The sequence below is a fragment of the Ictidomys tridecemlineatus genome, chromosome 8, assembly GCF_052094955.1.
Source record: "Ictidomys tridecemlineatus isolate mIctTri1 chromosome 8, mIctTri1.hap1, whole genome shotgun sequence".
Classification (NCBI taxonomy): domain Eukaryota; kingdom Metazoa; phylum Chordata; class Mammalia; order Rodentia; family Sciuridae; genus Ictidomys; species Ictidomys tridecemlineatus.
The window spans coordinates 98129699-98143015 of record NC_135484.1 but is presented as its reverse complement, the minus strand read 5'-3'; the positions used below and the strand labels follow the sequence as shown (position 1 = coordinate 98143015).

The 13317-nt window shown below is 32.9% G+C and overlaps 1 protein-coding gene across 4 annotated transcripts in view; it reads left to right on the top strand.

The window, feature by feature from the left end:
* Positions 1-13317, top strand: part of Tinag (tubulointerstitial nephritis antigen) — a 73019-nt gene that overhangs the window by 28759 nt on the left and 30943 nt on the right. For all 4 annotated transcript variants that reach the window (XM_078019859.1, XM_078019860.1, XM_005318548.2 and 1 more), the window contains 4 exons: positions 3451-3601; positions 5743-5923; positions 7396-7441; positions 10404-10527. In XM_078019859.1, coding sequence (XP_077875985.1) covers positions 3451-3601; positions 5743-5923; positions 7396-7441; positions 10404-10527 — 502 coding nt within the window. The remainder of the gene's footprint in view (positions 1-3450; positions 3602-5742; positions 5924-7395; positions 7442-10403; positions 10528-13317) is intronic.

The following is a 13317-nucleotide window of genomic DNA, read 5'->3' as shown; positions in this document are numbered from 1 at the left end:
TAATCATGTGGTTAATGACTTACACCTCCAAGGTGATATATAACAACTTTGCCTTAAATTTAAGCTAGATTAGTATTTCTGGACATTTAAGGAAAGTTGTTAGCAGTGAAAACTTAGAGAGACTTGCTAGACTGATTTGGAGGCTGTCTTGGTATCTCTAGGTCACAGCTTCACAGATAGCCTTAGCACAGGGCCAAGTCTAGATTGTGCTCCCACCTAATTCAAATGGTTCCCACAAAGACTATTTGAAATTATTTTGTGGTTTCAGAGGACTCAGTTGTGTATTTCATGTAGTACATATGGTAAATTGGATCTATTATATTTGTATGTGTGTGTTAAATTTTAAAAAAATGAACTAAGTTCTAAAGATATACAGAAAATTGTATCCGGAGGTAGAAGTTGAAATAAGAAAAATATTTTAAAGAGAAACTAAAAGCTACAACATGGAATATAAGAAAAACTTATAGTATGTACATATATAGAAAAGTTATGTAACCAAATAGAATTCAAGCATTTGACAGAAGCTGAAGAGGTAAAGGTGTTGGAATGGTGGGAGTTATATGTGCCACAGAGTAAATTTGGAGACAGAATAAAACAAACAGGGAAAATAATAGTGTGTCTCAGAGGTAACATTCAATAAAATTTTCAAAAAGAGAGCAGAAAACAATAGACTAAACTGAGTTATTCTTAAATTTTCTGACCTTTTCCAAGCATTTCAGGTAAATTTGGATGAAACTTTCAGTGAGATCCAGAAATGTCTACATAACATAGAGCAACATATTGCATAACATTATGATTTAACACACTTACCTTTTAGTGGAAATCTAGACTGATGGGGCTTAAGGAAATTTTAGAGGTCCTCCTTTTCAATCCTCACATCTTATAAAGAGAGCCCAGTAGGTTAGGTGACTCACCTAGAGCCAAAACAGGAGACACGACTACTATTGACACCATGAAAGTGTATTTTGAACAAATTAAATTTCACTAATATTTAAAAATTTATATTTGATTCTGAATCCTTGTAGTGAATGTCAAAGCATCAAAGGATTTCTATTTTCTTTTATGATACAAGGAATTATTCCCTTGAGGATTTCAGAAATATTAGTATAGTGCCATTTACTCCTAATGAAATGTATCCTAGCATCCTCAATAGACAGTAATTGAGAAGGAAGTGGAGGTTATAGATTTAATACTTATTAAGCATATAAACTGTATTAGCAATTGCACTATGGAATGGTACACATGCTGTAGTTACATAAAATTCATATACAGAGATACATTTGTAAATGCATTATTTAAAATGAATTATTTTAGAAAAAAAAACTTAAATGAGTATTTTGAGGGGTTCCAGTGCACACATATTTTTTTTTTTTTTTAGAAAGAGAAAGAGAGAATCTTTATTTTTATTTATTTATTTATTTATTTATTTTGTAGATGGACACAACACAATGCCTTTTTTATTTTTATGTGGTGCTGAGAATTGAACCTGGGTCACGCCAGTGCTAGGCGAGCACTCTACTGCTGAGCCACAATCCCAGCCCCCACACATAATTCTGATGGGAAGAAAATTGACTTCCCCTGAGAAAAAGAATGAATACAAAAAAAAAAAAAGAAAAAAGAAAGAAAAAAGCTATCTGTTGGCTTTAACTAAAAGTGAGTAAGGGTTAGCCTGATAGTAAACACCAAAAATGATACTGTTATAGTTATCCAACAACAAAAAAATCTGTTTTTAAAATACTACTCACCCTAATTTTTTCATGGTCTCATCATTTACAATATCATGAAATCATGTTCAAAATGATGACATGTAGATTTCTGCTACTGGTAGGTTAGTTTTTCTAGTCTATTATTCTATGAAGGCAGAATTATATATTTTTTTTAATTCTTGCTCACTGTAATTTTTAAGGCTACCATGCTTTTGACCTAGTAGTGCTCAGTAAGTGTATTGAGGGAGGGAATGAACTTATGGCTACTACAATGCCAAGGAATTATTTAAACAGAATAGTCAATCATAAATGATCACTGTGTTTCTCAATATAACTAGTAACTTTAATTAATAGCCATGATATTAATAATAGTTAAAACTGTATTATAAATTGTATAATACATATCACTAAGTATATGTAGTGTCGGACCGCCCTCTTACAGAGGTTGAGGAGAATCACTAGACCAGCTAGTGAGTGTCTCTGGGCTGAGCAAGAGGGTAAGTGTCTTGACCCAGCCCGCCCCAGCCTGGCAAAAATCACACCGAGTCGGGAGTTGAGTCAGCCAAGATGGCGCAGCAACTCAGTTTATTGTGGAGGGAGAGGACTTATACAGAGAGAGGAGAAGGAGGTAGGGGCAAAGGCAGGGGCCAATCAGAGATCAGAGAGTAGTGAAAACTACCCCAGGATGGGGTAGCCTAGGCAACCCAGTTACAGAAACAGAGCCCCGTTACCCTAGTTACAGAAACAGTACCCCATTAGGTATGTGTGCCCTGTTGCTGGGGAGTTATTCTTTGTGTTTGCGAGAGCCATATCTTGGGGCCATTCAGGCACGTATATGGAAGACATTTCTCAAGCTCTAACTGTCACATACATGGAGAATCACAAAATCAGAATCATAAGACTGGGGATTTCTTTCCCCAGCAATTGCACTTCTGTGGTCAGCAGAGGTCCCAACAATGTAGTATTATATATAATATACATAATTACTGCAACTATATCATTGTGTGTCACTGACTAGTAATATTAATTATAATAGTTAATGATAGTTTTAAGTATATTTAGCTAAAAACATACTCACTTTTTATATAAAAGTGATGTCTATGTTTAATGAAATAAGATTAAGATAATTATTTTCAACATATTACAAGCATAAAAGTGTGCTATGTAGCTTTAAGGTATTAGATAAATTTATAATAGTTTGAATTAGCTGAAGTATGTTCTCCTGGGTAGTTAAATTAGATATCAATTTAAAAAGAAAGGATTCAATTTACTCCAATATATCAAATTAACATGGGTGAATTTTCAGTTAATATTTTTACAATCCATTTTCTTAATTTCTCCAATTTACTTACATTCATTTAAAAATGTATTTAACCATAATTACATGCAAGATACCATGTCAGAGATAGAAGTATAAGTAACATATTGGCCTCAAGAAAACTGCCACTTGACAGATTCCTTAATGACAGGTTCAAAAGTATACAGAACATGAAAGGAACAAGTTAGCAAAGCTTTCAGTTTCCTAAGTTAAAGGAGTAATATCAATAGAATACAAACATCATGACTGAAATTATGTTGTTGTTGAACTGACTGAAATACATAGATCTATAAATGACATTTCTTCTTAATCTCAAATAATGTACAATTTTGAAAACTAAGGTTCCAACAGAAAAGGATATGTGAATTACTAGAAGCATCATGTTGTGTACCATTTGAGTATTAATCAGTATTCTATTTGAAACAGGTGTGGCAGCTGACCGAATAGCAATTCAGTCTAAGGGTCGATACACAGCCAATCTGTCCCCTCAGAATTTGATCTCGTGCTGTCCTAAGAACCGTCATGGATGCAACAGTGGAAGCATTGACAGGGCCTGGTGGTACCTGAGAAAACGTGGGTAAATAGCTGCCCAACACGTGTTTCTAGGATTTTTATGAACGTTGTCTCAAATGACAATAAGAAAAATGTTTTGAGATTTCTTTTTTTTTTTTTTTACAAAACACAAAAAATCTAAAAGTATGACACACACACATATATATAAATACAAATAAATTTTACTTTTAGATATATACTGTATGTGGTATTTTCTGAGATAAGAATTCATTGGAAATAGTTATTAAAGAATGTGTGCATTTTTATCTAAATTAACATAAATTTTTCTTTTGACGACTCAAACCAGCATTTTCTTCTTGCTGTTCTGCACCAAGTGGTTCCAGTGAGTTCCTTCAGAGGGAATGCAGTAATCAATGTTGCTGATTCCTCAATTGTGCCTTTTAGTTAGCTAGGTCAATGAATAGAGATAAAATTCGAGGAAAAATTAGATTAAAAATCTCAGAAGAATAACACAAAAAAAGTAACTTAGAGTTGCTTCAGCTCATCAGTGCCATTACTGTGTTCATCCTAGTTGGTGAAAATTCTCAGGTTGCAAATCCTTACTCACAGCTGACACCAGCACAGCATCATGTGGCTACTGGAGAGCTGATCTGCTTCAGAGCTGATTATTTGGCTAAGGACGGCACCTGACAACTAGTAGAATGCGGAGTGACTCCCATTTTTCACCATCCAGTCAGTGGCCTTAACTTGTCATACAACAGTTAAATGTTATGAAAGAGGGAAAGTGTCAGATATTGATAGGTAGCATTAAATTGTTAACATTTTTTTTCATGTAATTTGCCTAATAAAATGGTGATTTGAATGGGCAGCTTGGGCTGAAATTTTCCTGGTATACTAGAGTTTGACTGGCTTCTGTTTTATGCTATGATAAAGATAAAAGATTTTTGGGAGTTTCAAAATATAAATTATTATTGATATCAAATTAAATTGCATTGTATTAGTCTGCTTGTGCCCTCATAACCACATGTCAGAGTCTGGGTGACTTAAACAGGGATTATTTTGTCTCAGAGACTGCAAAGTCCAAAGTCAAAGTGCTGGATTATTCAGTAGGAGGCAGAGATTTTCTTCCTGGTTTGCAGGTGTCCTTGAGGTGTCCTCACATGGTGGTGAAAGAGCTCTGGTTATTTCCTCTTTCTTATAAGGGCACAGAATCCCATCCATGAGGGTTCCACACTTAGGCTCTCTTTTGAATTAATTATGTCTCAAAGGGGCCACACCAAATGCCATCACAAGGGCCTTACAACTTCAATATGTGAATTTTAGATTCACACAATTCAGTCTAAACCACTCAGCATTTAATATCAATGTAAATGTGGCATATTTTATGCTTTGTTTTCATCATGTTTCTTGCTGAGATTTTCATACTCTGTTGGACACTGTCACATTTTTTTGAACCAATTTTAGTGGATTTTTAAATGGTCATTTCAGCACTAAATATATATAAAATCAATTATGTAGTTTCAGTTCCCTTATTATCAACCTTTGTATTCAATAGGATTATATTATATTTGGAATCAAATAATTTGCACTTTGCAAAATTTACTTTCAAAATCAGAAATCAAAATATTTAAAATTCTTTTTTGTGCATTGTGTTTATCTCATAAGTTTCTACTTTAAATGTTATATAATTGTTATACTATTTCCCCAAAGTATCATGAACTACAGACATATAATCATTAAAGTCTTATGAAAGATAGTATCTGTAACTTAAATAAAATATCAACAAACCATTAAAAACCCCTTAAATGTACATGATTTATCTGTAAATAACCAAAGTGATTATCTTTTCATATCTAATTAGACTCTTATACATTATTATACATAATTATAATCTATATTTTAATATTACCACCAGCTTTATTAATGGCTACTTTTCATCCTCAGGTAATCCTATATTGAAGATAGAATTATTTTTTAAAAGTGGATTGAAGTAAAATTTCAAAGATAATAATGAAGAAATAATACAGGGGTAGAGAGCAATGCAGTGTCATTGAGCTGCTATGTTGGAGTCAGTTGATATTTTTAAAATTATGCATGTAGGTAACCAGCAAAATTTATGAATGTTTAGTTCAGCAAAATTGAACATAGACAGAATATTATGGTATTTCCCTAAATACTACCTTTTTTTTTGCTTATTTCTCATAGACTGGTATCTCATGCCTGCTATCCACTTTTTAAGGACCAAAATAGCACCAATAATATCTGTGCCATGGCTAGTAGGTCTGATGGGCGGGGAAAAAGGCATGCCACCAAGCCATGTCCCAACAGCATAGAGAAGTCTAACAGGATTTACCAATGCTCTCCTGCATACAGAGTCTCTTCCAATGTAAGTCTAAATAGCAAGAACTAATAATGGCTGACATCCTCAAACATATATAGCTCTGTTGTTAATACTATTTAAAAATTTTAAAACTATTAAAAATGAAATATTATATTTTCAGATTTTTTTTTCTTACAGAGTCCATTAAAGACTTTGAGTACAGTTTCTGTTTTTTCCTAATATCAGTGTCAAAATGGGCTTAATTTACAATATGACCAGGAAAATAAAGTTCTTAAATTATGTTTTATAGTGTGTGTGTGTGTGTGTGTATGTGTGTGTATGTATACAAACTTGATAAGTAAAGCTAAGTCAAACCTGCTTTCACTGAATTTTTTGTGGTGGTGCTAAATTTATCAATCCTTTACTCCCCAAGATAATGGAAGTGAGCATAGTCACAATAGGAAATAGTCTTAGATTCCAGTTTGTCATGTTAAAATCCTAGGCAAGTTTTATTCCATGATAGCAGTGTCACCTGGCCTTCTTGACTCCAAAATATCTGACTCCTCAGTGACTCACAGCAATCTCCAAAATACAGTCCAGTATTTTTACCATGGTAAACAGGTTTTCTATGAACTGAGTCTATCCTACTATTTTTATAGATTCATGTCCTGCCAGCATTTGCCCTGTGCACCTGCACACAATGCTTCTGATGTATCTGTCTCTTTTCTCCAGATACATCACACTCATCCATGCATGTGTAATTAGCTAGGTGATAATTTCTGTGACCCAAGGTGTTAACCCATTGTTCCATCTGGTGAAATGTTACACAACTGTCAAAGTCTAGAGCAAAATTTCATCATTTTTTAAGTTTTACTGGACTTCTAAGTGGGATTAATTTCCTTTTGTGGTTTGTAGCCATAACAATCTATGCTTCTCTCGATAATATAACTTATTATATAATAATGAAATTAGTTGTATGAATGTCTGTTTACACCACTGAGATATAAATACCTTGAGGATGGGTGCATAGTCAGTGTTTGTTTCTATCATAGTTTTTAGACTGTACTTTGTACTCAATATATACAGAAGGGAGGGAGGGAGGGAGACAGGGAGGGAGGAAATTCCCTGCCTCCCTACTGAGGGTACATTGGGTGGCAACACAGAAATATTTGTACTGAAGCTGTAGAGGGACCTCATTAAACATCTGAGATAGCTTTTGTGATCTCCACTGATTAATCATGGCTTTAACTTAGCTTTGATATTTTTTGTTTGTCACAATAAAAAGTTAATACACTTTCTCTCCACTCCAAAATTATTATTTAGTGATAAAACTCAACAAAAAATGAGCACATCTTTAGCAATTTCATCAATGTTGTATTTCATGTGTGAGTATTTCAAACTATGATTAAGAGTAAATAAACTGCAAGTGATCAAATCATTTCGGATTATATAACACCTAAATTGTACTACAGCTGTCAAACTGTAGGTTTAGTATTTTTGATAATGATGATGATACTTATTGATATTTCCCATTCCAGGAAACTGAGATAATGAGGGAAATCATGCAAAATGGACCAGTTCAAGGTAAACTTGCATGATATTTAATAAAAATTGCTTTAAGAATCTTCATAAGCATTTAATAATTCTAAAATCCGTTCAGTTATGAGATTTGCTTAGCTAATCACTTAATTATCTGCCATTTTACTTTAAGAGATAGACTCACTTCTATATTGAACTCTTAAATATTAGTGATTAATTTCATAAAAGTGCTGAGTATTTTCAAGTGATCATGGACTAACAGACATTCAAACATAAAATGCCAAGTGATTAATTCACAACAAGCTCACTTTCTTCCCTTTAATCATATGTAAGAGTCATACATAATGTTAGATATTGCCACCTTCACCTTAGGTAACAGATTGGAAAAAATGAGAATTAATAATAGAAAAAAACTAGATACATTTCTTTTGTATTGGTTCAAAGGAAATCAAGTAAGCCAATATGATTTTTGTGCCTTACAAAAGGCCTCAAACTTGACAATTTTGTAAATGTGTTCTTTGAGATAAACTAACAGTCAATAACAAAATTATGTAATGACTCACTGTATATTGACTTTGATTTTCAGAATATCATCTCTGATAATAGTTACTTTTGCTTATTTGTTGAATTTTATTTTGTAACATTGATGTGGAGAAGAAAAAATGCACAGAATATATTCCCTCTCTAAACAAACATAGCCTTGAAGTGCATGGAAGAAAAAAATTCAATGAGGCATAAAGTGGAATTCAGGTTGTAAACACCAAAAAGCCCAATTATTTATCAGTACATTGGAATAAAAAATTTTAACAATTAAATTTAAAATATTTGCTATATACTTAAGAAACTGTTGGGAAGTTTTTCTTTTTTGCCTGAATGCTGATTTGATTAGTTTAACATACAGAAAAAGATCATGGATGTTTCTAATTGTGCTGAAATTATGTTTTACGGAGAAAACAAAACACACTAAACATGTTGTGAATTTAAGAAATCCTGGAACCTTACACAAAATCGTAAAAAAACATGAGAACCTTCTTTCTCCTTTACAGCTGTATAAATTGTTGGCTCTTGTAAGAGTGGGAAACTTAAGGATCCAAGACTTTTGAACACTAGATTAACTTTTAAAGGTCCAACTTTGATATTTGCCACTTAAATTATTTTTGGCCATTTACCTAACCCTTTTAAGTATTCAAATCATGGTTTTATTGTTTGAAGGGTTTCTTTCTCTATTTTTAATGACTCAAGAGAAATTTGAATCATAATTATTTAAAGTTGAGAACACCTTAGGCTTGCTTTATTACCATATGCATAAATTTCACATAATCAATCAAAAATAAAGATAAAAATTCAAACCAATAAAATAAAAATGTGAATTATTGAACACAGAAAATGTTTGTTGAGAACCTGTTTCTTGCCAACTCAAGCCAGGGGCAAGACAGCAGTAATCAAGACAGCTCCGTCTTCTCCTCATGCATGAATGTTATAGTTTTGTACAATGAGTTTACTGCAGCTTTCCAAGATTAGAACTGCACTGCAGTAGTTTATATATTTATGTGTTTGTGGATTCATCAAATCTGGTTTGGTGTCAGAAATTGAAGGCAATGTCATCTTTGCATTGATTATGATGGTTTCTCACCTTGTTCTTTAGTTAGCAGTGTTTTTCAGCAATGGAGGATATATTTTATTCATAATGCTTATGGCAGAACTAAATCATAAGAATTAAAGGAATCAATGGTTCTATGGAGAAGAAAAATCACTAGCAATATCTTCCCATTTTTATGAATGGATAGAAAGCTGTTTGGCTCTTGCTGTAGATGCAATGTGATTGTGTGCTCATTGTTGCCTGGTTTAACATTCAGCATTTCCCCCATCTCAGTACAAAAGAATGTCAAAAGAATAGAATGTTGAATAAATAAAACTGTGCATGCTTCTAAAATTGTACAATTGAAAATAAGTATAGGTGATGAAAAGAGAACAAAAGTAGAAATCTGCATGGAGTAGTTATATAAATTCTTTAAATCCTATGGGAATGTGTTTTATAGTAGATAAAAAAAGGCCTAACCTCTTTTGAGACTATTTGAACAGCATCAGAAAAAAAAAACAAAAAAACATGGAACTTTAAAAAATGAAATAAAAAGTGGAAAACTTAAAAAGTTATATTTGACTTTGGAATATGAATTTAATTTTAGTATCTACCAAGTGCTAGTGAAATTAGTCCTTTTTTATATAATCCATGTCAAACTAAGATAGGCTAGCACTGTTTATCATTATCAGACTATATACATTTAGTCCCAATTAGAAAATCTTCAATTCATAACCTTTGGAGAAGAATTTTAAAGTGTTCACCCTGAACTGTCCAATTCCTTCTACAAAGTGGCATACAATATAGAAAAGAAATAGTGCAGGTGAGGGTGTGAAGGAGAGTTTTAGGAAGCATCAGCTCTACTTTTTAAATAATACAATACTGGCTTAGCTCTGTAGAGCAGAGAGGATGAAATCCTGTCAGAGTATTCTTCTGCCAGGGTTTTGCTTTTTGTTCAAACTCTGCAAGGAAAGGTTTGTATTTATTTATAAGGGTTAAGGAAAATTGCTTTAAGCCCAATTTGCTATACTCACCTTTCTCTGCTAGCTTAATTGGGATTTTGAGAAGGTTGTGGTGAAGTACAACATTAGTCAAGAAATAGCAATCATTGATCTACTGCAGTGGCCCTTCCCTGCAAGGGGCTCCATTCCTGGTAACAGTGCCTTTGTTGAATAAGGCTTGAGTGGCATTTAAAGGTATAATGTGTAGTCGAGTAATGTTTAAGTAAGTAAAACTTGTTTATAAGAGAATAGGAAAGTATTATAATCAATCAATTAAGTAGAAAAGAAAATTATGAGGGAATTAAACAATCTCTTCATAGATTTAGCTCCTTGCAATTTATTCACTCATTATTTTTGTAGAATTTCTGGAGACTTTTAAAGATGATTTTTTAAAACTCTGCCATTCTCCTGTTGGGTTTTATTTTAGCCATAATGCAAGTCCATGAGGATTTCTTTCACTATAAGACAGGAATATATAGACATGTTACCAGCACAAATGAAGAATCAGAAAAATATCGAAAATTTCGGACACATGCAGTCAAACTTACTGGGTAAGGCAGTTCCTTTTTCTTTTTTTTAATTAAATTTTTTAAAATTTATAGATGGCAGTGTAATGCATTACAATCCTTATTACATATATACAGCACATTTTTTCATATCTCTGGTTTTATACAAAGTATATTCACACCATTTGTGTCTTCATACAAGTACTTTGGATAATAATGTCCATCCCATTCCACTATCATTTCTAACCCCATACCCCCTCCCTTTGCCTCCAACCCTTCTGCCTTATCTAGAGTTTATCTATTTCTTCCATGCTCCCCCTTCCTACCCAACTATGAATCAGCCACCTTATATCAGAGAAAACATTCCTCATTTGTTTTTTGGGGATTGGCTAAATTCACTTAGCATTATCTTCTCTAACTCCATCCATTTACCTGCAAATGCCATGATTTTGTCCTCTTTTATTGCTGAGTAATATTCCATTGTGTATATATGCCACATTATTTTTTTATCCATTCATCCATTGAAGGGCATCTAGGTTGGTTCCACAGTTTAGCTATTGTGAATTGTGCTGCTATAAACATTGATGTGGCTGTGTCCCTGTAGTATGTTGTTTTTAAGTCCTTTGGATGTAGACCAAGGAGAGAGATAGCTGGGTCAAATGGTGGTTCCATTCCCAATTTTCCAAGAAATCTCCATATTGCTTTCCATGTTGGCTGCCCCAATTTGCAGCCCCACCAGCAGTGTATGAATGGACCTTTCCCCCCACATCCTCGCCAGCACTTATTATTATTTGTATGCATAATAGCTGCCATTCTGACTGGAGTGAGGTGAAATCTTAGAGTAATTTTGATTTGCATTTCTCTAATTACTTAAAGTCTTCTTAAATTCTTAAAAGCTTTGTTATTTAGAAGCTATTGGTACATTTATGGAAAATGAAACTGAACATAATAATACTTAAGGTATGTAGATACTGGAATTCCCCTTTGTGAGAGAGATTATTTTACCAATTGAAAAATTATCCAAACCTGGCCATTATTTTGTCATTATTTTAAAAAGAGTGGAATAAATCAGACATAATTTGCCTATGTTCAAATGTGAATACATGACCAGTGAAACTCCACATTATGTACAACCAAAAGAATGGGATCCTAATTAGAATAGGTTATTCTCCCTGTGTATATATTATGTCAAGAAAATACACTCTACTATCATGTATATCTAAGAACAAATTAAAAAAGAAGAGCATGGAAGCCTAACTCAATATTCTAGGAAAGATGATCATCTCCTGCTTCCCACTTGTGAATATGTTCTTAAGAATCTATTCTAAGGATAAGGGAATGTATTTCCCTTTGAAATATATTATTGGAGTAAATTCTTATATCTGACATAATCAAGGAGAAGGTGCAATTCTGAAGTGTATTATAATCAAGGGAGAAAATTTTTAATGGAGTTACAAATGTTAGTTATTAAGTAGCAAAGTGGGTAAGGTCATCTTTAGTTTGATATAAGGTTTTTAAAAATATTTATATGAGAAGTGAGGAAATTGCACTGATCAAATTTGAAAGTAAAATATATTCACCTATGCAAGGGCAAGAAACAAAGTTTATAATTTTGTTTGGTGGTTGGATCTCAGGGATAAATAATTTCACAAATAGGGCCTAAAAGACAGACCATTATAAAACCAATTCACCCCACCCCCCAAAAAAACCACTTCCCCACTGAACCTTCTCAGTCTCATTCTGATTGTGTCTCAGTTTGCAAATTTGTTCTCAAAATATCTCACTCTAATTCAAAGAAAATGTTACAGAAAAGTTTTGTTTTTGTTTCCATCCAAAACTCTCTCTTCACCTTTCCTTTTTTGTAAATAACTTCATTCTTAGTTGAGCTTGTCATTCCCAAAAAATTTACTAAGCCTGCAGAAAACAACCTCACCTACAACAAAATTGTTATCTTCTACTGATTTGGGAAACCTGAGTATAATTCTAAGGTATATTGACAATCTATCCGTCAGGTGTCTCGCTAACCCTCAGTTCTCACTTATTTAAAATACTCCAGTCTTTCAGTTACAGAATTATCACATGTCTTTAATCAAGGATCCAAAAATCTATGACTTGTCTTGATTCAGAAATGTGAAAATGTATGTCTTAGAATTGAAAAATACAGTACTTCATGTTAATGTAGGATATTGATTTAAAAAACAACAGCTAGGAGAAAAGATATGTGATATATGATTTTGCCATCTAGAGATAACCTCTATTGAAAATTTGGAATACTTTTATCTATATCCTAGATAAATAACAATAAGGAAAATAAAGACAACAGAAAGAAAGAAAGGAAAAAAGAAAAAGAAAGAAAGAAAAAGAAAAAATTTTCATGTGAAAATAGGGTACTAGAGTATTAAAATTTTATAAGAAGGAAATTTTTGCTAATGTTTTCATTAGCAGTATATAAAAATGGTAGCTTTTCAACATTCTTTCAAGTGATGAGTGTTTCCCTTTTTCATTTTATTAGGTCTATTCTGCATAGTCACACCATTTTAGAGTCCTATGGCAGTTCCTGGTGCCTAGCTTTCTTAAGTCGAATGGAACAAGTGCATTTAACTAAATATATATATATATTTATATATATATATATAAATAAATATATATATTTTAGTGACAGGATCTCATTAAGTTGCTTAGCGCCTTTGTTGAGGCTGTCTTTGATCCTCCTGTCTCAGCCTCCTTAGCTTCTGGGATTGCAGGTGTGCCCCTCTGCGCCCAGTTCACTCATTAATTTTTGTAATCCTTGCATTTAACACATTTTTATTTATGCCAGATTTTCTACATCTCCTA